General features: G+C 40.2%; 3 protein-coding genes and 1 pseudogene across 3 annotated transcripts; 3 read left to right on the top strand and 1 right to left on the bottom strand.

Moving 5' to 3' along the window:
- Nucleotides 1-4,910: 4,910 nt before the first annotated feature.
- LOC127157614 (olfactory receptor 52E8-like) lies at nucleotides 4,911-5,894 on the top strand. The gene has a single exon (XM_051100853.1). The coding sequence runs from the start codon at nucleotides 4,914-4,916 to the stop codon at nucleotides 5,892-5,894; it is 981 nt and encodes a 326-aa protein (XP_050956810.1). The 5' UTR covers nucleotides 4,911-4,913.
- Nucleotides 5,895-9,544: 3,650 nt separating this feature from the next.
- LOC127157616 (olfactory receptor 1M1-like) lies at nucleotides 9,545-10,617 on the top strand. The gene has a single exon (XM_051100855.1). The coding sequence runs from the start codon at nucleotides 9,563-9,565 to the stop codon at nucleotides 10,523-10,525; it is 963 nt and encodes a 320-aa protein (XP_050956812.1). The 5' UTR covers nucleotides 9,545-9,562; the 3' UTR covers nucleotides 10,526-10,617.
- An 865-nt stretch (nucleotides 10,618-11,482) lies between these two features.
- LOC127157621 (putative olfactory receptor 10D3) lies at nucleotides 11,483-13,270 on the bottom strand (annotated as a pseudogene).
- Nucleotides 13,271-23,108: 9,838 nt separating this feature from the next.
- Nucleotides 23,109-24,369, top strand: LOC127157623 (olfactory receptor 1M1-like). Its single transcript, XM_051100861.1, has 2 exons — nucleotides 23,109-23,191; nucleotides 23,276-24,369. Exons 1-2 carry the CDS (start codon nucleotides 23,186-23,188, stop codon nucleotides 24,284-24,286), a joined length of 1,017 nt encoding a protein of 338 aa, XP_050956818.1. The 5' UTR covers nucleotides 23,109-23,185; the 3' UTR covers nucleotides 24,287-24,369.
- Nucleotides 24,370-25,617: the final 1,248 nt, after the last annotated feature.

Here is a 25,617-nt window from a genome sequence, read left to right as displayed (position 1 = left end):
TTTTGTCTTGCCCTGGATATTACTGTTTGTTTGGAGATCGACCCTGCCTGTCTTGACTACGCTGTGTTTAATAAAGCTTGCATCTGGATCTAACACGCTTCTCTGGAGTCCTGTTACAATCTCGTTGTTAGGCCTTCCTGTTGCTTTCTCCTGCTGCATTTACGGTGGCAGCAGAGGTTGCATTAGACTTTAGCATTGTCCGTTATTTTGACTGACAGGGTCGTAAAAATTCTGTCACAATCTATTATTACCCGTCATTTTAATTTTCATATTTTAATTATTATAACACATTTCACTGCTTTTATTTTTGTTCACATTTTCATTTTTAATTATGAACCTACAGGGCGATATAGGCTTTTATTTTAAAGAGAACAGATGAACAGATGAGACTGCTTAGCTTTTCACCTTCAACACCACACCCGCAGTGACAGCGATTTTAATATAATCTTATATTTATGAACCAATATCGATTCGTAAATCCCAAAAGATCTTTTGGTCTAACGTTATGCTGTTTTCAGTTGATGAATGAACAGTAGTGTTTGATATGAAACAAAATCTCAGATTTCAAATTCTGTCCATTTCATTAGGAAATTCAAGCAATAAATACCATTTTTGATGCTCTTTAATGTGGCGTGATAGATCGCTGTAGCTAAAGTGGGTAGGCTAGTTGCCTGTGCGTAATCAAACGCATTGCAAAACATTCGTTACAGTTTCATTTTGACTACAACTGGACAGGGGTGGGAATTACAGTTACAAGTTACAATAGGTCACCTTCAGTGTAATCTGTCAAAATTAGGGACAACCTTCAGATTTTTCCGTCACTGATGAAAAATTCTGTCAATGACGGACAATTTTCGGTTAACGCGACCTTTGGGTGGCAGTGCTCCTCTCACTGTGGGAGGGTTGTTTGTGAGACTGCTGCTTCTGGATGGAGCATGCACATTTCCTTCGCTGAATCCTGCTCCTAGAGCTCCATTTGCAGTCAAAGCTGCTTCTTTGAGCTTGGCAGTGATTGGCCACTTCATGTGAGTTCATGTGAGTTTTCCTCTCCATCTGAGGGCTAAGAACCCACAATCCAAAATTATAAGCATCTTATAAACTACTCTTTCTGGCTGAGTCTGGCAGTGATCCCCTCACTCTAGTGGGTCGCCAATGAGCACACCGCTCCCAAGGTGAGCGTCTGAGTTCTCTTCTCACTTCTGAGAGTAGAGTTCTTCGCTCCCTGAGCTACGTGAGGCGGCAGCCATACCAGGTTGTTAGGCCACCTTTGCCTTCCTGTTAGGCTGCTCTTATGGTTGAGCATAGTAGTGCTTCCCTCACTCTAACTACTCCCTTTTACTATGAGTATGTAAGGAAGTGTTGCAGCTTACTTGTTCAAGTTTTCACTGAGGAGCCAAAAGAGAGACCGCACTGCTAAGTGGTGGTTCCAGCAACTGTGGCAATGGGATGTAACATCTATGAGAGTCTTTCTAGTGGGAAGAAGGTTGTCCTTCAGGGGGATTCTCCAGGGAGGAGCTGTCAAGAGGAGCATCATGTCTGAGAGCCAGGTCTGAGTGGGCTACTGTAATAGGATGCTCCTTGTCCTCTCTGCCCTTGCACAGAGTCTGTGCAAGTAGGCTCACCTGTCTGAAGTGACAAACAGGTCTACCTGTGCGGCTCCAAAGCATCTCTAAACAAGCTGGACTGCTTAGGGATAGAGTCTCCATTCTCCCGGACATGTGAGCTGTCGTGAGAGCACTTTCGCTGAATGATTGAGTTCACCAGAATGTGAATGGCACGAAGCAACTTCAGATGCTTCTTACTCCAGAGGAGGAGATGGCAGGCGAGTTGTGAAATGCAATGGGACCACTTTGATGGTTGATGTATGCAACAGCTGACATGTTGTTTGTTCAGACAAGTACGTGCTTGGGATGCACTAATGGTCAGAAGTGGTGTAGGGCAAGGTGTACTGCTAGCAATTTGAGGCAATTGATATGCCAAGTCCCAAGCTGCATACCCATTGCATATGGCACCCTAGCTGGTGCTGGAAGCATCTGTTGATACAACAACATTCCTGGACATGTGTTCTAGGGGCACTGCTGCAAGTCCTGATTTCTACTTGAACGTTCCCATGTCGGCTGGAGGGGCAGGCTCAGTCGTGTCCTTCAGTAGTAGAATTGCAATTTCTGCACACAGGACATGAGCATCCTTGTCTGCCACTGAGGTTAACTGAATGCCATTCAACCTGGGGGCATGAACTGTATCACATAGTCAAGTCTGATCATCTGAATGAGCCAGCGAGACTTGGAAAGTTGGAAAGAGCCATCCAGGCTGCCAACAACCATGCAAGTGGGATCAATGGGAGCCACTGTACCCACTGTAGGGCAGTGAAGTGGAGTCAGGAGGCCTGACCTGGAAGCACAGCTCCAAGGTTCCCCTGAGGGAATGACAAAAGTCACGTGAGAAAGCATTGTGTCTTCAAACTGTGAACTTCTGACTGTTGGCAATAGAGAGGGAAGAGAGTAGCAAGGCACAGCATCCCTCAATGTCACCCAGATCCTCTTGTGACCCGCAGATTGAGGGAGCTGCTCTTTCTTTGAAAGATTGGGTACCGCCGACCAAGGGGTCAGGGGCGGAACAGAAAAAAAAAAAAGGAACAAAGGATTCTTCACAAGACCCTCCTCCAGGGAAGTAGCAGTCCGGACATGGTCTCCTAAAGAGCAGGTTCTGCCATCTCCAGATCACCTCTTTTAGGTACGCCAAATGGCATGCAGCCTGCTTCTCTCTGCACCCTAGGTGCACTCTTGTGCTGCTTAGGCTGCACAAGAGCAGAGGTAGGGGCTGCAGGAGAATGCCCTTGGCCACGAGCTGGCGGCAGGACTGCCACAAACGGCTGGATAGAAGCAAAAGCAGGCTGCCAGGGGAGGATGTGCTTAATCACCTCAGTTTTTCTCTGTACTGCCAAGAACTGCTGGGTAAAGTTCTCGACAGCTTTGCCAAAGAGGCTGCAAGTCAAGAAAATGAGAGATCGGGGAGTCGAGAAAACTTGCTTTTTTGGCATCCTCATATCTGCCAGGGTTAGCCAGAAATGGCAATCCTGGACCACGTGTGTGGACATCGTCTGCCCAAGGGAGCGCACAGTGAGTGGATGAACCACCTTGGCATGCAAGGCGGAAGTGGCCTGTCCAGCGTCACTGTAAGCCTTAGCTGTCAGAGTGGGTGAGAACTTACAGGTCTTGGATAGGAGATGTGGGCAACTTTGCCAGTTGGCAGCATTATGTGGGCAAAGCTGCATCGCAACTGAATGCTCCACTTGAAGAAATCTACACATACCCCTAGGCCACCCCTCCACTGAGGGTAGTGAGGGTGGAGGAGGCACTAGATCAGGTTCAGGCAGAAAAAGGTTTCTTTCAGAATTTCATCACCTCCTCATGCACCTCCAAGAAGAAAGGTACCGGGACTGGGGGCTGCTGTTCAGCATGACCTGCCCTGACAAACCAATCATCCAACCTTGAGCATTTGGGACATGGTGGGGGGCTCCACCCTTTATCCCAGTAGGACTTAAGCCAACCTTCCAATACAGCAATCGACATCCAGCCACCAGAGGAGCCCTGAATGAGATATTGGAAGCTCTGTGAGAGGACCCAGTAAACCTATCTGGAATCTTGACAGCTAGCAACATACTGGAGGAGTGAGAGGGCCACAGGGACTGACCTGGCGGAAGAACTCCCACTGTAACCTTCAGATCACCCTGTGTATTAACTGATGTATCCCTCTGCAGCACAGAGATCCTAGATCCAGGAATAGCAAAGAGAACTCGTCCTGTATGAAGATAATCAAGGCTTCGATCTTAATGCCGCAATAATCATCGTCCTGCAACGGGTGCATGATTCATCCACAAACGCTGCCTCAGTGTGCTTAATGCCCAAACACGTAAGACAGCAATCATGACTGTCAGCTGGAGACAGTCTGCTAAGAGGATACTACGACAAAGATAGAGCCTTCCATAGCAGATGTAGCAAAGTGATTTTAATTCACAAATATATGACCTACAAGTTCTAACATATGCAGAATGGTACATGCTTAGCTGATCTCTCTCTCTCTCAAAACAAGCAACAGAACAGAAGTCATTCATTTTGAATGGAGAGCAGTACTGGAGCTGAGTTTCGACTATATACACATGGGAATATGGATCCAGTCTGGGCTTTGGATGCATTGAAATATTAGAACTTCTGCTGTTAGCAACTCCCCAACCTGATGTGATGTATTCTAATCAAAACAACTGCTTCATGGCCAATTTAAAAGATTCATGTGACTGCTATTAGGGCTGAAATGTGAAAATTGTCTTCTTCTGTAGTTTTTCTCTGCCTCTAATGGCATAATTTTAGTAAGAGTATGTTGTTTTATTCTGTGTAAAAACTTTAAATGAAAAACCTGACAATGTTGCACTGTAGCTATCAGGGCATATAACAGACATAAAGTTCACTTTGAAATGCTGTAATATGATACGCACCAATGAGAAGGCTGTAGTAACCAAAACATTTACTATAACATACATACAAGGATTACATCATGTTTTCTGAAAGCTCTCAAGAGATGAATCAGAGGATATATTTGAATTCAGTGTCACGGCCAGACAATTTTGTAGGATTAGAGAATAAGGATGAGCATTGGATTTTAAATGTAGTAATTCAGAGCAGTGCACAAGTGTTCAGACAGTCAGTGTCATTGTTTGCTCTAGCTCTAAAGCCTTATGTTTATTTGTGCAGGTCTGTATTTCTGATGTTTTGTAGCAAATGTATATAACTCTTTATTTCCTGCATTTAAAAGTTGCTGTTAAAAGTGTTGAATGACAGTGCTGTATATTCTCTAAATTTTTTCTTAGGCTAATTTCTATTTTCAGCTTGTGCAAAACAACAAATGTAAAAGCTGCCATGAATTCTGTAAATGCAAGTTTATCCCAGAATATCTCCGCTGTTCGTCCTCAATACTTTTTCATCATTGGACTATCAGGTATACCCTACAGCAGTTATTTCTATATTTTCTTATTTATTATTTATTTTATTACTATGATTGGGAACTCTATAGTACTTCTCATTATTGCTTTTGAACGAAGTCTGCAAAGCCCAAAGTACATTGGTGTGTTTAACTTGGCCTTGGCTGATATTGGTGAAACTAATGCTTTGATTCCTAACATGATGAAGACTTTTCTGTTTGACTCACAGTACATCTCCTACAATGCTTGTTTGGCTAACATGTTTTTCGTGTTCTTCTTTAGTAGTTTGCAAAGTGTCACTCTTGTTGTTCTGGCATATGATCGCTTCATTGCAATATGTTTGCCATTAAGATACCATGCCATTGTGACCAATACTAATATGGTTTTAGTTTTTCCTGCAATATGGGCATTTAATTCTTCTATGGTGGCCTTGATGGTGTCTTTGATCACTCGAATTTCATTCTGTGAGTCCACTGTGGTACAGAGTTACTTTTGTGATCATGGACCAGTGTATAGGTTGGCATGTAATGACTATAACATTAATAAGTCTGTGGGATTTGTCATCACATCTTCATTCCTTATTGCACCAATGATCATTATATTCCTGTCATATCTGGGCATTTTTCTTGCTTTAAGCAAAATTACAACTTGGGAAAGACGTTTAAAAGCTCTGAAGACCTGCGTTTCTCACCTGTTGTTAGTAGGGATATATTTCCTCCCCATATGCTTCACATACCTTGCACAGCTCTTGCTTTTTCTCACACCCAATGCAAGGGTCATCAGCACATCTCTGGCATATGTTGTTCCACCAATGCTAAATCCCATTATTTATGTTTTAAACACAGCTGAAATCAAAAGCATACTGAGAAAAATGCTTAGCAACAAATCTGCACCAATTAGAGAGAGCATTTCAAAATGACTGCAGTTATTGTTTGTGTTTTTTAATTTATATGAAGTATCATCATCACTACTAGGACTGAATGTTTGCACTGATGAACAGCAGTGATATGTTATTTATTTACAGTACTTGTTTATGAATTCTGCTGATGTCGATGTCAGTAAATGTAGGCTACATTTTTTGTACTTACTGACCCCAAGACAAAACAACCCCTTATTTCATGATACTAGGCCTATATAAAGTTTTGTCTTTCACTTTTATTGCATAAATTCAAACAAATGTTTTGTTGACAGAAAATAATGTTATTTTAATATTTTCATGTTTGAGCTAATCAAGGTGTCCGTTTTTACATGAGTGGTGTTTTAGTCTTTAGTCACGACTAAAGTGATTGTTTTCAAAGAGTGTATACATAATACATTTACACAAAATTATTTAATGATTCTTGATTGTATTTTTTTCAATTCATGCTGTTAATACCACTCAAAGTACAGTTATGCTAACACAAGTAGCACTTAAGTAGATATTTATTTGATTCTCTAAATCCAAAGGTCCATGTTAATTCCAGCATAACAATGGAAATGTGCCTATATATTTAGAATGAAAACAAAGTGAGAAAATAAAGATTAGTTCTAAAGGAATGTAAATAATATTTATTGAAGAAAAAGTCACAATGGGTTTCACCTCACACTCTTGGCTGCATAAATGCTGTTTACTCTAGTCTTTCACTGCCATCTGTTGGCTACATTTTAGTAAGAGAAAATAATTTCTTCATAGAGAAAAACAAAAGCATAATATAAGCATCAGCAGGTCAGAGGTAGAAACTGGAAACATACTTTTAGATTATGAGTAGCATGTTGAAGTGTAATATGTAAAATTTCAGTCTATTTCTGTATTTAAATTTACATTTAGATTCATATGTGAAAATTCATTATTCAAATTCATTAAATTCATATGTGACCCTAAACCACAAAACCAGTCATAAGGGGCAGTTTTTTGAAATTGAGATTTATAAATCATCTGAAAGCTGAATAAATAAGCTTTCAACCCCACAGAGGACTTCAGATGATGCCAACCCTGAAACAACATACAGCACTACCGAATTCTGCTACTAATTTATAGTGTTCTTTGTCTGTTTGATTACGTCATTAATTGATTTTTACCACACATCTCTGCCATATGTACATCAAGCTACTACTACATGTATTGTAAAAATGTCAATTTGGTGTAAAGCTGCTTTGCAACGATATGTATCGTGAAAAGCGTTATACAAATAAATTTGAATTGAATTGAATTGAATAAGCTTTAACCAATAATATATGGTTTGCTAGCATAGGACAATATCTGGCTGAGATACAACTATTTGAAAAATTGGAATCTCGAGGGTGAAATGCATTTTTACTTGCCAAAAATTACATTTTGATATATTTACGGTAGGAAATTTACAAAATATCTTATGGAACATGATCTTTACTTAATATCCTTAAGGATATACTTAAGACTGGTTTTGTGGTCCAGGGTCACACATTTTAACGCTTTAGAAGTTGCAAAATTAAAATAAAATATATTACCCAAATTGATTAGATATGTTTAACATGAACAAGCAGAAAAATTATCATTTAATCATCATTCCAATTCTATTTTTCTTAAATACATTTAGACTTATGGGTAGGATACTTGGAATTTCATTTTCATCATAATACTGCATGCTAATTGTGGCTAAATCGAATGTGAATTTCAAAATCCATTCTGAGGTATAGCAAAATGATAGCAAAATGGTGATTTAGATGTCTCTTATTTTTCTTAAATGCATTGGCACTTACACTTAAGACTTTTAAATTGCACTTTCATTAAATACCCAACGAATGAATGAAGCCTATCATTTAAGTCATTGTGGATTTGAAAATGCATTCCAAGTCAATTATGGTCCAACCCTTTCAGTCATTACACCAAGGCAGGGTTTGCATTGTGTTGTCTAGGGAATTTTGAGAATTGGCGACAAACTCAGAAGTTTAAAGGGAGGTAACACGGAGAAGTCAGTTCCACAGCTTCTCAGAGAATTTTATTTTATTCCCATTTTATATTTTACTCCTCTCGTCTAATCACATTTTGACATCATTTGTTTTGTCCGCTGAAGCACGTAAAAGAATTTGCTACTGGTGCGCTGTCTGTATCCACTTTCTTTGCGCTCACATCTTTGTTCCCGGGAGCTCCTTACATGACAGCACAAACGTACTGAATTTCTTTTGTGTCTTATTGTGCTTGATAGCTTGTTCATATAAGGCTTCTTATTCAGCTCCCTAGTTCAGTATTCAGGACAAGTGGTCCTGTGGTCCTTCATGCTACATGACAGCACAAAAGTACTGAATCATCTTTGTTCACGGAGAGCTCCTTCATGCTACATGACAGTACAAAAGTACTGAATCTCTTTTGTGTCCTATTGTGCTTGATAGCTTGTTCATGTAAGGCTTGTCAAAACACTAAGGCTTCTTATTAAGCTCCCTAGTTCAGTATTCAGGACACTGATCAGAGAGTCCGCCATTTTAAGGGCTGTCTCCATCGCAAAATCCTTTCAGCACACTGGCACGTTCGCTTCCTAAAAAATCGAAAAAGCACAAAACATAAACCACATGAGTCAATTTGATAAATATAAAGACGTGTGATAGATTTTTTTTTTTAGGATACAGTATTTCAACATAAATACATATTGCTAGACAGGTATTGAACACATTTAGTTAACATTTATAATTAATGACATAATCAGCTGAAATGTTAGAAGAACGTAAGTAATAAAACAGTGTGTTTAAAGAGAATTAAAAAAATATCAAAAAGGGATTACGCCTACCTGTTATTGATTAATTCCAGCGGTGACAATGTTACAATGTTGTCTGTCAATGATACACAGTCATGCCGTCGGAAGTTAAGTAATTACTGTCCCATTGTGCAGTGAGCCAGAGAACTTACCAGTGATCGAATTTGTGTACACAATATTATTCACAACCTTGGGAGATAGGGAGCTGATTAAGACGCACCCTAACATTTGTGGTCTTTGCATTTGACCACTTGTCTACTTACATGATGTATTTCCTGTATTTGGCCCAAGTGTTCAAATGTATGGCAAGTATAGCTTAAAACATTTCCAGCGTTACTCGTCGTAATTGCATTTTTTTCCAGTCTACTGTAACACTACCTAAAATATGGCAAGAAAAAAATGGATGCAGCATTAATTTTGTTACATTTTTGACGCGTTAAACATACTACTAATAATAATTACCATATTGTATCATATACATTATAATTATGTATAATTATTTTATACTCATTTAGTGCTTGCAATGAAAGTACACAAACATGCTGTGTCCCATAATGGACGAATAAAAAAATCATTGAAATACTATAATACAGTATGTTATGCACAAATGATAACACAAAGAACAGTTGTTGTGAGGAATAAAACATTGATCCAAACTAGTCGGCAAAACATTTACTACAACATACAAGTATTGCATCACTGTGTTATCTTAAGGGTCTCAAGAGATGAAAAAGAAGATATTTATTTGGATGCAGTGGATGCAATTTTCAGTTGTATTTACAGGTTTGAAATGACAAAATTTGTAAAATTGCTAGATTTTGCTTATGTTATGGTAATTTTTGTTTTTTAGCTTGTTCAAAACATCGAACACAAAGCTGCCATGAGTAATGCAAGCTTTTCCCAGAATATCTCCATTGTTCGTCCTCAATATTTTTTCATCATTGGGCTTTCAGGTATACCATACAGCAGTTATTATTACATTTTCTTATTTATTACATATTTTATTACTGTAATTGGGAACTCTATAGTCCTTCTCATTATTGCTCTTGAGCGAAGTCTGCACAGTCCAAAGTACATTGGTGTACTTAACTTGGCCTTGGCTGATATTGGTGAAACTAATGCACTGATTCCTAACATGATGAAGACTTTATTGTTTGACTCACGGTACATCTCCTACAATGCTTGTTTGATCAATATGTTTTTTGTGTTCCTTTTCAGTTCTGTACAAAGTGTCACTCTTGTTGTTCTGGCATATGATCGCTTCATTGCAATTTGTTTGCCATTGAGATATCATGCTCTTGTGAACAATACAAGTATGGTTTTAGTTTTCTCGGCAGTTTGGGCATTTAATTCTTCTGTTGTGGCCTTGATGGTGTCTTTGATCACCCGTGTTTCATTCTGTGAATCTAATATGATACAAAGTTATTTTTGTGATCATGGACCAGTGTATAGGTTGGCATGTAATGACAATACCATTAATAAGTTCATGGCATTTCTCATCACAGGTTTATACCTTGTAGCACCACTGGTCATTATATTTCTGTCATATGTGGGCATTTTTCTTGCTTTAATCAAAATTACAACTTGGCAAGGACGTTTAAAAGCTTTGAAGACCTGTGTTTCTCACCTGTTGTTAGTTGGGATTTATTTCCTTCCCTTATTCTGTGCATATTTTGCACAGCTCTTGCTTGCTCTTGCTCCAAATGCAAGAGTCATCAGCACATCTCTGGCATATGCTATTCCACCAATGCTAAATCCCATAATTTATGTTTTAAACACTGCTGAAATTAAAGATATAGTTCAAAAAATGTTTAAAAACAGATCTGAGAACCTTTCTAAATGAGTGAAATGTCTTGTTTAATAATTGTGAATTAAATTACCCATATGAAGACACCATTTCGCAGGCTCACAGAGGTCTGTATCTCTTGCAGCACAAAAATATGTCAGTGAACGGTATCTTTTCAGAAATGCATAATTTGACAAATGGCCTTTTGACAGAGTAACCAATCTTTGTATTTCAGTCTTTGTATTTCTTTGCATTCTCTTATGAACATTTAAAATTCTGAAAGAAATGTTTGTGTGTATGTAGTACAAGTAAACAATGAATGAGAAAAAAATGAGTTCAGCTTTTTGTAAGCAGTCAGTACTATGTTGACATTAAACATTCTACTGGTCACCTATAAATGTGTTTTGGTTTATTTTATTATTTTATATTTATTAGTATTATTGGTAACACTTTAGAATCCCTCAATTAACTGTTAGAATAAGGTCATGCAGAATAAGGCATTAATATGTGCTTAATTAGTACTAATAAATGGCTAATATTCTAGTAATATGCATGCTAATAAGCAACTAGTTAAGAAACCGTAAAATAAAGTGTTACTGTAGTATTATTATTATTTTTAATAATAAAAACTGCTGAGACATGTGACTAAGTAAAATAATATTTCATAATGTATTCCTGTTTGAATTTGTAATACAGGGGTCCATTTTTACATGGTCTGACATCTGCTGATGTTGCTCGTTTCTCTGCATTTGTTGTTTTCATGTTTTTGCTTCTTTGCTATGTAGTAATGAATAAAAAAAAAACATGAATATGTGTGTATTTCCGTTTATTGTGTCACCCTTTTTAAAAGTGATCAGAATTATATTATGCCTATAGGACTGATTCAAACAGAACAGTGAAAACGTGGCATAATATTTAACATTAAATCGAATTTGAGATTAGAAAAACTATTTCTAAAGTCTTTAAAGTAACACTTCATGAGAAAGTTGCAAAGCTACATGTTTATGTAAAATTTCAGCTGCATAAATAGTGCCATCTGATGGTAAAAGACTTCATCCTTCCCTGAATGCTCAATATATGTAGAACTGCCACAATGATGGCACAGTAAGAGAAAACAATAACAACAAGAGAGCCCAGAAGTACTATCATAGCATAAATGAATGCTGGATTACCATATTCTCAGTCAATGCATGACAGTGTTGTGACGGCAATATGATCATGGTAACCGTGCACAATGGAGTTACTCACACAGTAAAGGAGAGGATAAGCTCAAATGATAATCATCAAAGGGCCTACCAAACCCAACAACCAAGAGCCCAAGATCAGAATGAATACATTTCTGTTTGTCATGATACTATGATACCGAAGTGGGAAACATCTGAAGAAAGCAGTCCGAGAATTAAATGGTCCATCTTGAAATCAATACCAAAACAAATGTCAATTATTTCCGTAATGTTGTGGTCCTAATTAGTACATCATACACAACTAGATTTATAATGCAATAATAAACAGGTTTCTGAAGACTCTTAGTCATAACATACAGTAATGAGGCTGAAGCCCAGTAAAGTCGACTATCACAAAAAAGTTCTAGAGTTGTGTATATACACAATACATAACTCACAATTACCATGACACAGTTTCAATGAAAAAATGTAGGCAAGTTTAATATTGATATCAGAGTATGTGAGCGGAGTGGAGTGGGAGCGGAGCGCGGAGTGGAGCGGTGTGATTTTTAATGTAGTGAGGAGCGGAAATTTTAAAAGTCGGAGCGTTGTGGTTTTTACTCGCTCCAAGAATGCTCCACTACCGCTCCATCACGAGTACAATTCATGACAACGACCCATAATATAGCTGCATATATAGCAAGAATTCACGTGTTAAACATAGCCTATTTATCTAGCTTGATGGATCGATGGATCACTCAAATCAGAAAAAATGTGAAAACTAGGATGACGGCAATGGACATGAGCAGAAAGTTATAGTTTTCAATGAATTAGTTTGTTCTTTCAAGATACTGAATAATTTCAAGTGAAAGCGTGATTTAAATAAGTACAACACTTATTCACACCCAATCGCTGTGTCAATAATGCATTCAAACAAATATAAACGTACTGTGGTACTTCATCTGCATCCGATTTCGAATAAGAAGAAATCTATAAGAAATGCAGCGATCTGTACGTAAAATAACTGACGAAACGTATTGTTATTATTATTATTATTATTATTTTATCACAAACATTTGCAGTGCAAAAAGCAGCAATTATACCTTTTAATGCTGACTGGCAACCATGTTAGCTTGGCATGAGTAAAAAAGCTTGCACACTAGAGTTCCAATAAGCCACTTTAAAACTATACTTTCGTTTTATTTCTATTATTTTCTTCTTTTAATATACGTTATGAACAGAACTGTGGTATTTCAAACATACTGATATAGTTTAGACGTGGAGCGAAGGCAGAGCGGTGTTTCTGGTATCAGTGAGCAAAGAGTGGAGCGGGAAACGGTGAAACCGGAGCGGAGCTGGAGCGGAGCGGTTATAAAATGCAGGGAGCGTGGAGGGGAAATTGTTGTCGCTCCACTCCACTCACATACTCTGATTGATATATCATATGTGACATATAATCATCATCACTGGGACTAAATGTGCGCATTAATGAACAGTAGTGTTATGCTATTTATTTGCAGTACTTGTTCATGAATGCAGATGATGTCAAGTGTGTGTATGTATACATATTGTGTTCTTACCAGGCATGATATTCTGACAAGATGCGGCATTCATTTGGTGCATGACTTTCACAGTCCATTATAGGCTTTCTTCAGCCGTTAAACTTACATCAGCTGTGCACTGTGGGATTGAACAAGTGCACTCAGTAATGTCCATTAAGGTTTCTGACACCACTTAAAATGACTGTCCTGTCAAATAATGAATGATTTAGGGGCGATTTTGGACACAGGGAGGGTTTGTGTGTCTACCTTATTTAACATACCTGATTCAGTCCATAAGCTGAACTGAGTGTGTCAGATAAGAGAGGCATACAAAATGTGCAGAGCAGAGGCTCTCCTGCACCAGGATTGAAAACTACTTCTCTATACTGTGTGGCAAAAAGCTGTAGTTGTTATGAATCCTGTCTGGTCTGCCCGCCACCGGAGGTCACCTGTGCATTCCACTAACATTTCACACTACACAGACTGTTGCATCACACACCGGACTACGTTTCCCATCACTCAACGCACTGATTGTGCGAACACCTATATCCAATCAGGCGCTTTATTTAAGCCTCGGACTTCCCCTTGCATGTTACCGAGTATTGTGGTGTATAGGATTGTTGTTTCACGTGAGTTTCCTAGTTCCCGAGTTCCCTGGTTTCCTGAGTTTAGCTTTCTCGCCTGGTCATCTCGTTTTGTCTGTCTCGCCGCCTGCCTTATGGACCTCTCGCTCATTTATTGAATTATCCCTTTGCCTTTCCCCCTGGATTACGTTCGCCATGCTTCACGGACTACTCTCACGTCTTGCTTACAATATACCTGTTTGCTATTGTCCGACCCTGCCTGTGTTTATGACCATGTCTTTGTCTCAGTCATGATATAATAAAAGCTTGCATTAGGATCCGCTCGCTTCACGTCTCCCTCGCTACAGAATACTCGTCACAAAAGGATCCAGCAGCTTTTCTGACTGACACTGGTCAGGTATGGACACAACAAAAATACTTTTCAGACTAAAACAAGGCCCACTAACACTCGAGCAACATGTTTGTGAATTTCTGGCCATTGCAAACTATTCCGATCTTCCGGACTGCATTTTAATAGAGATTTTCTCAGATGGTGTAAATGAACAGTTAAAGGCAAGACTTAAATGGGGGTTGTCCGCGTTCATCTCTCGCCCAGTTCATGGATTATGCTTTTTTGACTTTTGGCTCTTTATTCACCATGGGTGTCGTGGAGGAAGAACGCGCCATCGCGACCATCCCGGTAATGGCCGCCGCGACGTTAAGTCAGCCAGGAACCCCGGGACATTCTAGCATAATGATTGCTACTCTGGTATTGAGTCCCGTTCTCAAAATGGCGGCCACACCGGAGCACGCTCACGTAATGGCGGCTACAGCGGATCCCGTTCTCAAAATGGCGGCCGTGCCGGAGCGCGCTCATGTAATGGCGGCGAAGACAAAGCTCCGTCATGTCACTGGTGCCATACCATGTAATGTCACAGCTGTGTTTCCTGAGTCAAGTCAGAGCTGCTCTTCCCGTGTCAAGTCAAGTTACAGCTGTTGTTCCCGAGTCCAGTCAAGTTACAGCTGTTGTTCCCGAGTCCAGTCAAGCTATAGCTATTGTTTCTGAGTCAAGCAAATTTACAGCTGTCGTTCCTGAGTCAAGCAGAGTCAAACCTGTCATTCCTGAGTCAAGCAAAGTCAAAGCTGTTGTTCCTGAGCCAAGTCAAGTCACAGCCGATCTCCATGAGCCAAGTCAAGTCACAGCTGATCTTCACGGGCCAAGTCAAGTCACAATTGATCTTCATGAGCCAAGTCAAGTTACTGCTGATCTTCATGAGCCAAGTCAAGTCACTGCTGATCTTCATGAGCCAAGTCAAGTTACAGCTGATCTCCATGAGCCAAGTCCAGTCACAGCTGATCTTCATATGCCAAGTCAAGTTATTGCTGTTGTTCCTGGGTCAAGTCATGTCCCAGCTGGTCGTCCAGAGTCAAGTCACGTCTCAGCTGGTCGTCCAGAGCCTCTTCATGTCTCGTCTGACCTTCCAGAGCCTCGTCACATCTCGTCTGACCTCCCAGAGCCTCGTCACGTCATGACTGCCAGTGTGATGGCGGTCACCATTCTGAGTGTGTGGGCCACACACTACATTCCAGAGGCCTCGTCTTTCCACGAATCTGCTCCAGAGGTCTCGTCTGTCCACTAGTCTGCTCCAGAGGCCTTGTCTGTCCAGGAGTTGGCGCCAGTGCCCCTGGAGGTGGCAGCTCTAGCTGCAGAACCTTCTAAAGGGGCCATGTATACCACCATTGAGACTCCAGAGGTGGCGGCTTTCGCTGCAGAGCCTCTGGAGGTGGCAGCGTCAACTGCGGAGGTGGCGGCTGTGGCTGCGGAACCTTACAAAACAGGGACGTCTGCTCTAGCTCCCTGCACAGTGGTAGCGCCCAATGACATGCACCCAGCCTGCGTAACCCCAACCATAAACTCTCTACCTGTTCACCTCCCACAGTGACTGCTCATAAGCCCTCTGCATTCTCTGCCTCTCTCCTTGTTTCCCTACCTATCTCTTCTGTCTCTGTTCTCCCCAGGTCCCAGTCTCTACCGTGGATCCCTGCTCCATCTGCTCCGCCCTGGTGGGCTCTTGCTCTGCCCTGGTGGGCCCCCGCTCCGTCTGCTCCGCCCTGGTGGGCTTCTGCTCTGCCCTGGTGGGCTCCTGCTCCGCCGGTCATGCCTCAGTCTCCAGGTTGTCCACATGGACCTTGCCTTCCAACCCTCGCCTTGTCTCGCCCCCGCCCTACTGTTCCCCTGGATAGTGTTTTGTGTGGAGCATCTGGAAGCCGCTCCTTGGTGGGGGGCTCTGTTATGAATCCTGTCTGGTCTGACCGCCACCAGAGGTCACCTGTGCATTCCACACTACACACACAACATTTCACACTACACAGACTGTTGCATCACACCCCGGACTACGTTTCTCATCACCCATTGTGCTGATTGTGCGAACACCTGCATCCAATCAGGCGCTCTATTTAAGCCTCGGACTTCCCCTTGCATGTTACCGAGTATTGTGGTTTATAGGATTGTTGTTTCGCGTGAGTTCCCTAGTTCCTTAGTTCCCGAGTTCCCTAGTTTCTAAATTACTGAAATGCCTATTTATATTTAATATTTGGGAATTAAATGACCCATATAAAGATTAAGTAATATTAAAGTAATATTTAATGATTTGTCAAAAAACATTAAATGAAATTGCAGATGCATGGAGAAAATAGGATATAGCATTACAAATATAAGTTATAATTTTGCATACCAAGTATTACTTAAAAACAATTGCAGCAATTAAAAAATATCTAAATAATCCCAAGTCACAGTCCACGAAACAGGCAGAAGTTCACAGCACAGGAAATCAGCCGAACAAACATACAGATCTGAGTGGCAATAACAGAAACAAGAAATCCAGGACACGGGCAGAAATTCAAAAAATTCTGAAAAACAAGGAAATGCTCAGAATTGCAGCACAACAGACATACAAGACTTTGCAAAGACACAGGGAAATACAAAAGTCATAAATAGTTAGAGACAAACAGGATAACAAGGTAACAAGGAGGCAAATTGAACACCATGGAAACTAACAAGGGGAACCATGGAGACAAATAAGGCAGAGAGGCAAACAGCATAAGCGACCTGGCAAAGAATTGTTGAAAATAGAGTCCAAGATGGAATGGCAATTGATGAGGGAGGAGTGCCTTGGATAATCATGGCCCCCCTCCTAAGGAGCTGCTTCCAGGCTCTCCTAATAAGATCAGAGAAGTCCAGGAAGGAGGCAGAGTGAAGGCAGATCAGAGGGTTAGTAGGAGCTGGCAGGGCAGGAATCCAGGGCGGAGGCAGTAAAACAGGCAGCCAGGGTGGAGCATGAAGCCAGGCATAGCAGGAAGAGCTGATGAGCACCAGGGTGGACCAGGTGAAGCTGAAGACCACCAGGGTGGAGCTGTAGACCACCAGGGTGGAGCAGGTGAAGCTGAAGAGCACTGGGGTGGAGCAGGCAAAGCTCAAGACCACCAGGACCACTTCAGTGGAGCTGATGAAGCAAGGGACCACCAAGATGACTCAGGCTGGACTGGAATAGAGAGCACAGAGAGATTAACAATGGCCTCTACAGCTGCAACAGGACAGACAGACAGTTCAGAGATGGCATTGTTGGCCGTGGCAAAGCAAACAGAGAGTACAGGAATGTCTCCTTGGCCATGACAGGATAGTCGAAGAGCTCAGAGATGACCTCCATGGCTATAACAGGGCAAGCAAGAGATTCTAAAGACAAAGTGTTCCAGGTTGAACACGGGGGTTATCTCAGGGCTAGCACAAAGTTAATTAACAATCTCTATGGTTGTATCAAAGCACACAGGCAGTTCCAGAACAGGTAGAGAATACACAGGCTGGCAACACAGGACTGAGCTCTGGGGCTTGAATGAGCTCTGGAGTGGACTCATGGACTGGAACAGGCTCATGGGCTGAAACGACTGTAGCTGACTCTGGAATAGATTCATGGACTGAAGAAAGCTCAGTGGTGGATTGATGGAATGGAACAAGTTATGGAGGAGTAGTAGAGTAGTGTGTTGCCCAAACACACAAGATGGCTACCGCCATTAGAGTAAGGGCAGCGGAAGGTGGGAAAATCTCTGAGATTACCAGGCTTGAGAGTGCCGAGGCAGAGAGGCTTGAGGGTGCTGAGGCCACCGGGATGCCTGCTGCTTGCACCGACATCAGCAGTGGGTCCGTCACACTGGACACCAGCCTCAACTGACTGGGTAGTGCCTTAATAGCTTCAAGTACAAAGTTCATGACAGCCAGGAACACTGGCATGGCGTCCATGATGGCTGGAGGCTCTGGACTGGCAGCCAAGATGGGACAAGGCTGTGGAACCGCAGCCATGACAGGACAAGACTCTGGAAATGGCGAACATGACAGGATGAGATTCTGGAACGTTTTAGTGTGGACAAGGCCTTATTAAGTGCAAACAATAAGTGCATAATTAATGAGTCTCTCAATATTCAAAGTGCAAATAGAAATCAATTTTTTTCAAGATGATTCAGAGCTAAGAGATTGCAACTACACAGCTTAGCCTAAGATAAATTTGATATTAGGAAATATTGTATGAAGCCTAATTTGTGTGCATCAGGGAGCTGGTCTCAAAATGTGGTGTACTGAAATCGCATTTGAATGCGTGCTCACATTTCCCTTATACTGTGTATAGGGTGGTGCTGAGCTTGCATTCTACAAGATGAGACATTTGCCAGATGTTTGGGCTCTGGTGCTCAACGAATTCTACACCATGGTCTTGTCAGTCATCTCACCTTACTCTTATCATGTGATCAGTAAACTCTGATTCCTGCTGCATGTAACACAATGTTGTGTTAGTGTTGTAATGTTTAATTGTAATGCTATGTTAAAGAAGACTAGGGACAGGCAAGGATGGGGGTTTAGGAATTAGGAAAAACAGCAAGGAAGTGTTGGTTAAGTTTGGGGTTTGGATAGACTGAGTAAATATGAGTTATTCTACCAAACATATCTGGACTGGACTTATTATAAGAACATTATACTGTACTCCCTTAGTAAAATTACAGACTTAAAAATATACTCCTCCTATTATGGGCACAACACAGCCTTCGTTCAGTAAAGCCAGTGCATGTGCTGGGCACACTGAACCAAGGAGCTGACATGCTGTACCAGAGCATAGTGTCTCCAGGAGGTGGTTCAGATGTTTTGGAGTATGTTCAGGGGAGCAGAGGTTGACCTCTTCTCCTCAGAAGAGAACTCTTACTGCATAATATTCTTCTCAAGGGAGAGGGATGCACTAGCCCGCGAGTTTGCACCTGTATTGCTTCCCTCTGGTTGCTCTGCTTCGCACATTATCAGACCAATCAGGGAGGAGAGATGCTTGGTAGTTCTAGTGGCCCACTCTAAAAGAACCACTCATGGTTGCCTGAGATGGTACAGCTACTGCCAGCAGCATCTTGGCCTGTTCCACTAAGGAAAAGCCTCTTAGGCTCTTTTTTACGCTCCTTTCTTAGGCAAAGGGATTGATTTGTTGCCCACAGAGTATAATGAACACCATTTCAGAGGCCAGAATGCCATCTGCTTGAAATTGTATTCCTGTGCAAACTGCTGGAAACTATGGTGGTCTGTTGTCAGAAATCCATGCCTCTGGAAATCCATGCTGAGCAAAGTCCTCTTTGACAGTTTTGACTGTGATCTCTGCAGTTGTGACGTTTAGGTGTGCAACCTTTACATATTTGGATTTTTCTATTTGGTTTAGGAACTGCTACCATACCAGCACACCATTCTGTAGGACCATTCACCTTTAAAATTACACCCATAGACACCAGTCTGTCAAGTTCCTCTTTCACTTTTGTTCTGAGAGGTATGGGGACTCAGCGGGGTGTTGACAACGCATATGGTTTCGCTCCCATTTGCGGCTCGATGTGATATCTTTCTTTCAACAATCCTAGACCCCTAAACACTGACAGAAACGCTTCAGTGTAGTTTCTGTTGTGTGACTGTTTCAATTTGATGAATGAAATTTAAAGCCTCTATGGCAGGAAGACCCAGAAGAGATTTTTTGAGTTTGTTTACAACATAAATGTCTTGAATGCTGCTGTGTCCCTTTGCACTCAATATACACTGGAAACATCCTTTCCACTCTGGTATTGTGGACACGGCTACTCCTGTGTCAAGTTTAAGGTTAACAGGAGTGCAATTCACAGTGACAGTCACTGTTCGTTCTGTAAAAGTCCCTGTTGACAGTTCCCCCAGAAAAGCATACTCCTCTTCCTCAGAGGATTCTCTGTCCTGTTGCAATTTATACGACCGACATACAACTACAAAATGTCCTCATTTTTACGTTTTCTGTCCACATATTCCACAGTTTTTTGTTTTTGTTTTTTTTTTGCATTGACTTTTGTTTTGTTTTATTGTCATGGTATCCATTTGACTTGTACAACTGCTCTGACAGTCTCTAGTCTCTACTTACCGCAACTATACGGTCCTCTTTTAATGCTCAAAAATTGCAATGTTCTGCTTGTTTGTGTACTGCTGTTATAAACGTCTCTACCCTTTCTTTTTTACAATTTTTGGAGCAGCCATTGCCTAATGGTTAGAGAGTCTGACTTGTAACCCCAAGGTTGCAGGTTCGAGTCTTGGGTCTGGTAGGAATTGTCGGAGGGCAGAGTGAATAACCAGCGCTCTCTTCCACCCTCAATACCATGACTGAGGTGAGTTCCTTGAGAAAAGGCTGTTGTTACATATATCCGACATACAACTGCAAAATGTCCTTTTTTTTTTTACGTTTTCTGCATCTTTTGCCAGACACTGCTTTCAAGAATGTTTCCGTCCTGTTTCACATATTCCACAGTTTTTTAGTTGGTAGGAATGATGTAATAATAAGGTTCTTAAGGGACTAGAAATCTGAAACTGCATTGTTTCCATACAGTTCCAACTAGGAATTGTCCACAGTTCTCCAGGCTCTTTGAGACCCACAGTCCAAGCCACTACAGTTGATAGGACTGCCAACTGTAGATTAGGCCAAACATCTGCAAGGTCATCCTTAAGCTAAGGCATGGCCATGTTCGTAAGGGGCTCTCCACTTTGTTCAAAGCACAGGTCATTACCCTCTCTGCTCTCCCCATTTTTGAGGATGCAAGGGTCATCAGCACATTTTCTTCCGACCCGCTCTGTCTGGTCTGAGCCCTCAGAGTATATATTGAGCACACTAGCCAATTCCAGCAGTCAGAGCAGGTTTTGGTGTGCTTTGGAGTCTGCGCTAAGGGGCTGCCAGCTGGATAGTGGATGGGTCAGGGCTGGCTTATGCCTACTTGGGCTAACAATGTCCTGTTGGACTGAGAGCCCGCTCTGCCAGGGAAATTGCCTCTTCCTGGGCATGGTTTAATGGAATGACCATTGGTAACATCTGTGCAGCAGCCGGCTGGCGCTTTCTGTCGACCTTTGCCAAGGTTCTACAACTTGGATGTCCTTGCCCTTTAGACACAGATCTTGTCTGCTTTAACCAATCTATGACCAGTCTAGTCTGCTTAGGGCTTTATGCCCTATGGTTGGCATGCCCAAAGGGCCTCGGTGTTAGACCCCCACCCTCGGACTCCATTTCCCAGAAACCTCAGCCTAGAAACTGATTACAGACTTGCCTGTTTCCAGTCAGTGGGACTACTTATGCTGCACTAATTTTTACACACACATGACTCAGTACTGTTTGTCGGTAGCTACAATTTTAAGTTTTTCCTTGCCTCCTTGTGTTAACTTGCCTTGCCTTTGTTTGTGACCTTGGGCTGTTTACCTAGTTGTTTGCTACCTACCCTGACCATTGCCTGTTTACTTGTTTATTTTTTTGTCACACCCTGGATGTTATTGTTTACTACTAACATTTAAATTAATTTAGATTTTATTTTTAGATACTTTATTTTCTGTGACATCCACACACCATGTGTACAGATCTTTGCGCATTTACTGGGCCTGTTGTCTGTTCCCCCTCTTTTCCCAGGGCAGAGATGTCCAATCCTGCTCCTGAAGTTTCACATTCCTGCATATTTTAGTACCAACACACCTGCCTGTAAGTTTTTTAGTGATTCTGATGACTGTTGTTGTGTTCAAAATCACCCCCACACCCTCATTTACTATTCCACACATTAATCCACTAATATAATTCACTCGAGGGACTGAATAAAAACAAGTGAACGAATTCAGACACTGAGTGGGCCCAAAAGGCTGCATCTTTAGTGTAGTTCGTGCTTACTATTTAAGAATCATTTGAAACTTAGCAAACTGGTGGCTACAGTAGTATTTATTTATTTATCTATTTATTGTGAACTCTGTCATGGAAATGTGTAAACCTTTATTAAACTATTTAATAATCATTTAAAAATAAATCTATATCTGTATCATATTACACAGTTTGGACTAGCAGTTTGACAAAAAGGTATGGATGGATGATTCAGCTGCAGGCGCCATCTTCTGGGGAGACAAACAAATTCAGTTGTCATGACCCTCACAGTGCATTATAGGATATTCACTAGCCACTCATTATAGCAGTGCATTATGGGATTGAATGAGTGCACTTAATAGTGTACATTATGTTTTCGGACAGCACTACAAATGGCTGTCCCCTCAAACAGTCCCCTATTTAAGGGTATGGGGCGACTGCAGACACCGTCCTTGTTTAGCTTGTTTGGGTACATTTAATTAGGCCTAGAGCTAAACTTCTCTGAATAGCCCTCTAGGAGCAGGATTGTACACCCTTACATCATTGTCTTGTCTTGCCTTTGTCATTGCCATTGTCTTGTGCATTTCCTGGGCCTGTTGACCCAAGAAAGAGGTGTTCAATCCTGCTCCTGCAGAGCTTTCCTGCAGTGTAGCTCCAACACACATGCCTGAAAGTTTTTAAAGATCCTTATTACCTTGAATAGCTGCTTCAGTTGTATTAAGTCCTATAGTTAAACTCTTCTAGAAGGCCATTTATGAGCATGGTTGGACAAGCCTGCCCCAGAGGGGTTGTTTTTGGTCACCAATAAATTGATTGTTTATATTGTTACCAACTGATATAAATGATTAATAAAATATGTTTTAACAAAACTATTTTATGATTATCCATTTTATTCATTTAATGCTTGTTGTTCATCCTTAAATAACTAAAATATTGTTGTGTGACAATAAATGTCAAATGAGAACAAGGTTGTGAGAATTGTTTGCAGTCCAGTAAATGAAACATTGATCCAAACTAGTGACCAAAATATTTGCAGCACATATTGCATCAGTGTTGTCTCAAGACTCTCATGAGATGAATCGAAAGATATATTTAGATTCAATGACACAAACATCCAGTGATCTTTGCAGAATAAGAGGATAAGAACCAGCAATTATAGCGAAGTAATTTCATTCAACGTGCTCAGACAGTCATTGTCATTGTTTTCTCAGACTCTAAAACTTTTTATCTATGTGATTGAAATATTATACAAAGTTACATGAAGGTATATTTTCAGAATTTTAAATTGTAGTTACAGGTTTGTAAATTTAATAGATTTTGCTTATGTTATGGTCATTTCTATTTTCAGCTTGTTCAAAACGGCAAACGCAAAGCTGCAATGAGTTCTATGAATGCAAGTGTTTCCCAGAATGTCTCCATTGTTCATCCTGAATACTTTTTCATCATTGGACTTTCAGGTATACCGTACAGCAGTTATTACTATATATTCTTATTTATGGTTTATTTTATTAGTGTAATTGGGAACTCTGTAGTCCTTCTCATTATTGCTCTTGAGCGAAGTCTGCACAGTCCAAAGTACATTGGTGTGTTTAACTTGGCCTTGGCTGACATTGGTGAAACTAATGCACTAATTCCTAACATGATGAAGAATTTTCTGTTCGACTCACGGTACATCTCCTTTAATGCTTGTTTGGCAAACATGTTTTTTGTGTTCTTCTTCAGTTCTCTACAAAGTGTCACTCTCGTTGTTCTGGCATATGATCGTTTCATTGCAATTTGTTTGCCTTTAAGATATCATGCAATTGTGAACAATACAAGTATGATCTTAATTTTCTCAGCAGTTTGGGCATTTAATTCTTCTATTGTGGCCTTGATGGTGTCTTTCATCAGCCAACTTTCATTCTGTGAATCCATTATGATACAAAGTTATTTTTGTGATCATGGACCAGTGTTTAGGTTGGCATGTAATGACTATAGCATTAGTAAGATCTTTGCATTTCTTGTCTCAGTTTTGTACCTTTTGGCACCATTGATCATTATAGTCCTTTCATATATGGGAATTTTTCTTGCTTTAATCAAAATTACAACTTGGCAAGGACGTTTAAAAGCTTTGAAGACCTGTGTTTCTCACCTGTTGTTAGTAGGGATATATTTCCTGCCCATGGGCTACTCATATCTTGCTGCAGTGTTGATTTCTCTCACACCCAATGCCAGAATCATCAGCACATCTCTGGCATATGCTATTCCACCAATGCTAAACCCTATCGTTTATGTTTTAAAGACGGCTGAAATCAAAGACATTATTCGAAAAATTCTTAAAAACAGAACTGCACCAAATAGAGAGAACATTCCTAAATGACTAAAATGTCTATTTATTTATATTTAATGATTGAGACTTAAATTACCCATATAAAAACTACATTCTCAGTCCTCACAGATGACTTGCAGCTGTTTTGGACAATATTGGCATGAATCACTTTTTAATTTGTGATAATTTTGCACTGATAAGGGACAACACAAACTACGAAAACATGTTTTATTACATAAACAGTTTATACATAGAAAAAACTTACATTTTCGATTAATCAAAATATCCACCATTAGCAGCTATTACAGCTCTGCATAATTTGGGCATTAAATTCATTGTATTTTAAACTAATTGGCAATCAATTGTTGAAGCTATTAAGGTCTGCTGACCCAAAAATGTTTTAAAAACCTGGGCTAAGTTTAAACCAGTAACCAGACATCACAGCTGGCAAAGGGGCATGTCTGACTTTGATGTGTATATATTGCCATTATTATGTAATCAAAATGAAAATGATTATTGCTGGCTTTCAATGATAATGTCAAGTTACTTTAATGTATTTGCATCAAAAAATGATAAGGATTTATGCTGATATTGTCCAAAACCACACTTTGCCAGGGGTTTTTCCAAACTTTTTGAGGGCAGTGTATGTTGACCTTAAACACATTGTTCATTGTCATCTATAAATGTATTTTCATTGATTTTCTTCAATATCAACTACGACACCTGTCTAAATAAAAAATAAATAAATAAAATAAAATAAAAACTCATAATGTGTTTGTATTTTGTTTAGGGTCCATTTTGACATGAACATTAACCCATATGCAAACAAATGTGTGTATGTTTCAGTTTATTGTGTCAGCCTTTACAAATGCTTAAAGGTTTAATTTAAACATAATTAAAAATGTAATATTTAGAATAAAATTAAAACAATCTTTTTAAGTAACACTTTATGAGAACATCTGTGAAACCCTGACCACTGGTTTATGTATAAATCTCTAAGCTGCTAGATACTTTATTTTACTGCCATCTAGTGGTAAATTGAAGTAAATGTATGCTGTTGAAGTGTGTGGAAACCCTGAGATCAAAAGCTGGACAGTGTGATTCTAATAATATAAAATTATATATATATATATAAAGAAAAATACATGTTAATTCTTTAAAATACACTGACTGGATGATGTCATGATATCTGTACAGACTACACTGCTTTAGTAAAAGTGAAGTTAAAAGCAGTGATGTTTAAGAATTCATTACAAAACATTACATATTGTAATTATATGCATCCAAATAAAAAGTCGTTTCAGTTTTCATATCACTATTTTATTTAGCACATAATTATCAACCATATTTTTAAACATTTAGTCATCATAGACATTTACATG

This window comes from Labeo rohita, unplaced genomic scaffold (assembly GCF_022985175.1).
Source record: "Labeo rohita strain BAU-BD-2019 unplaced genomic scaffold, IGBB_LRoh.1.0 scaffold_113, whole genome shotgun sequence".
In the NCBI taxonomy this organism is placed as follows: Eukaryota; Metazoa; Chordata; class Actinopteri; order Cypriniformes; family Cyprinidae; genus Labeo; species Labeo rohita.
The sequence above is the reverse complement of the archived record's forward strand: the minus strand, read 5'-3'. Positions and strand labels throughout refer to the sequence as shown.

Bases quoted from the DNA above. Each gene is read 5' to 3' on its own strand.
- LOC127157614 (XM_051100853.1), top strand. From the start codon at position 4,914: ATGAATTCTGTAAATGCAAGTTTATCCCAGAATATCTCCGCTGTTCGT.
- LOC127157616 (XM_051100855.1), top strand. From the start codon at position 9,563: ATGAGTAATGCAAGCTTTTCCCAGAATATCTCCATTGTTCGTCCTCAA.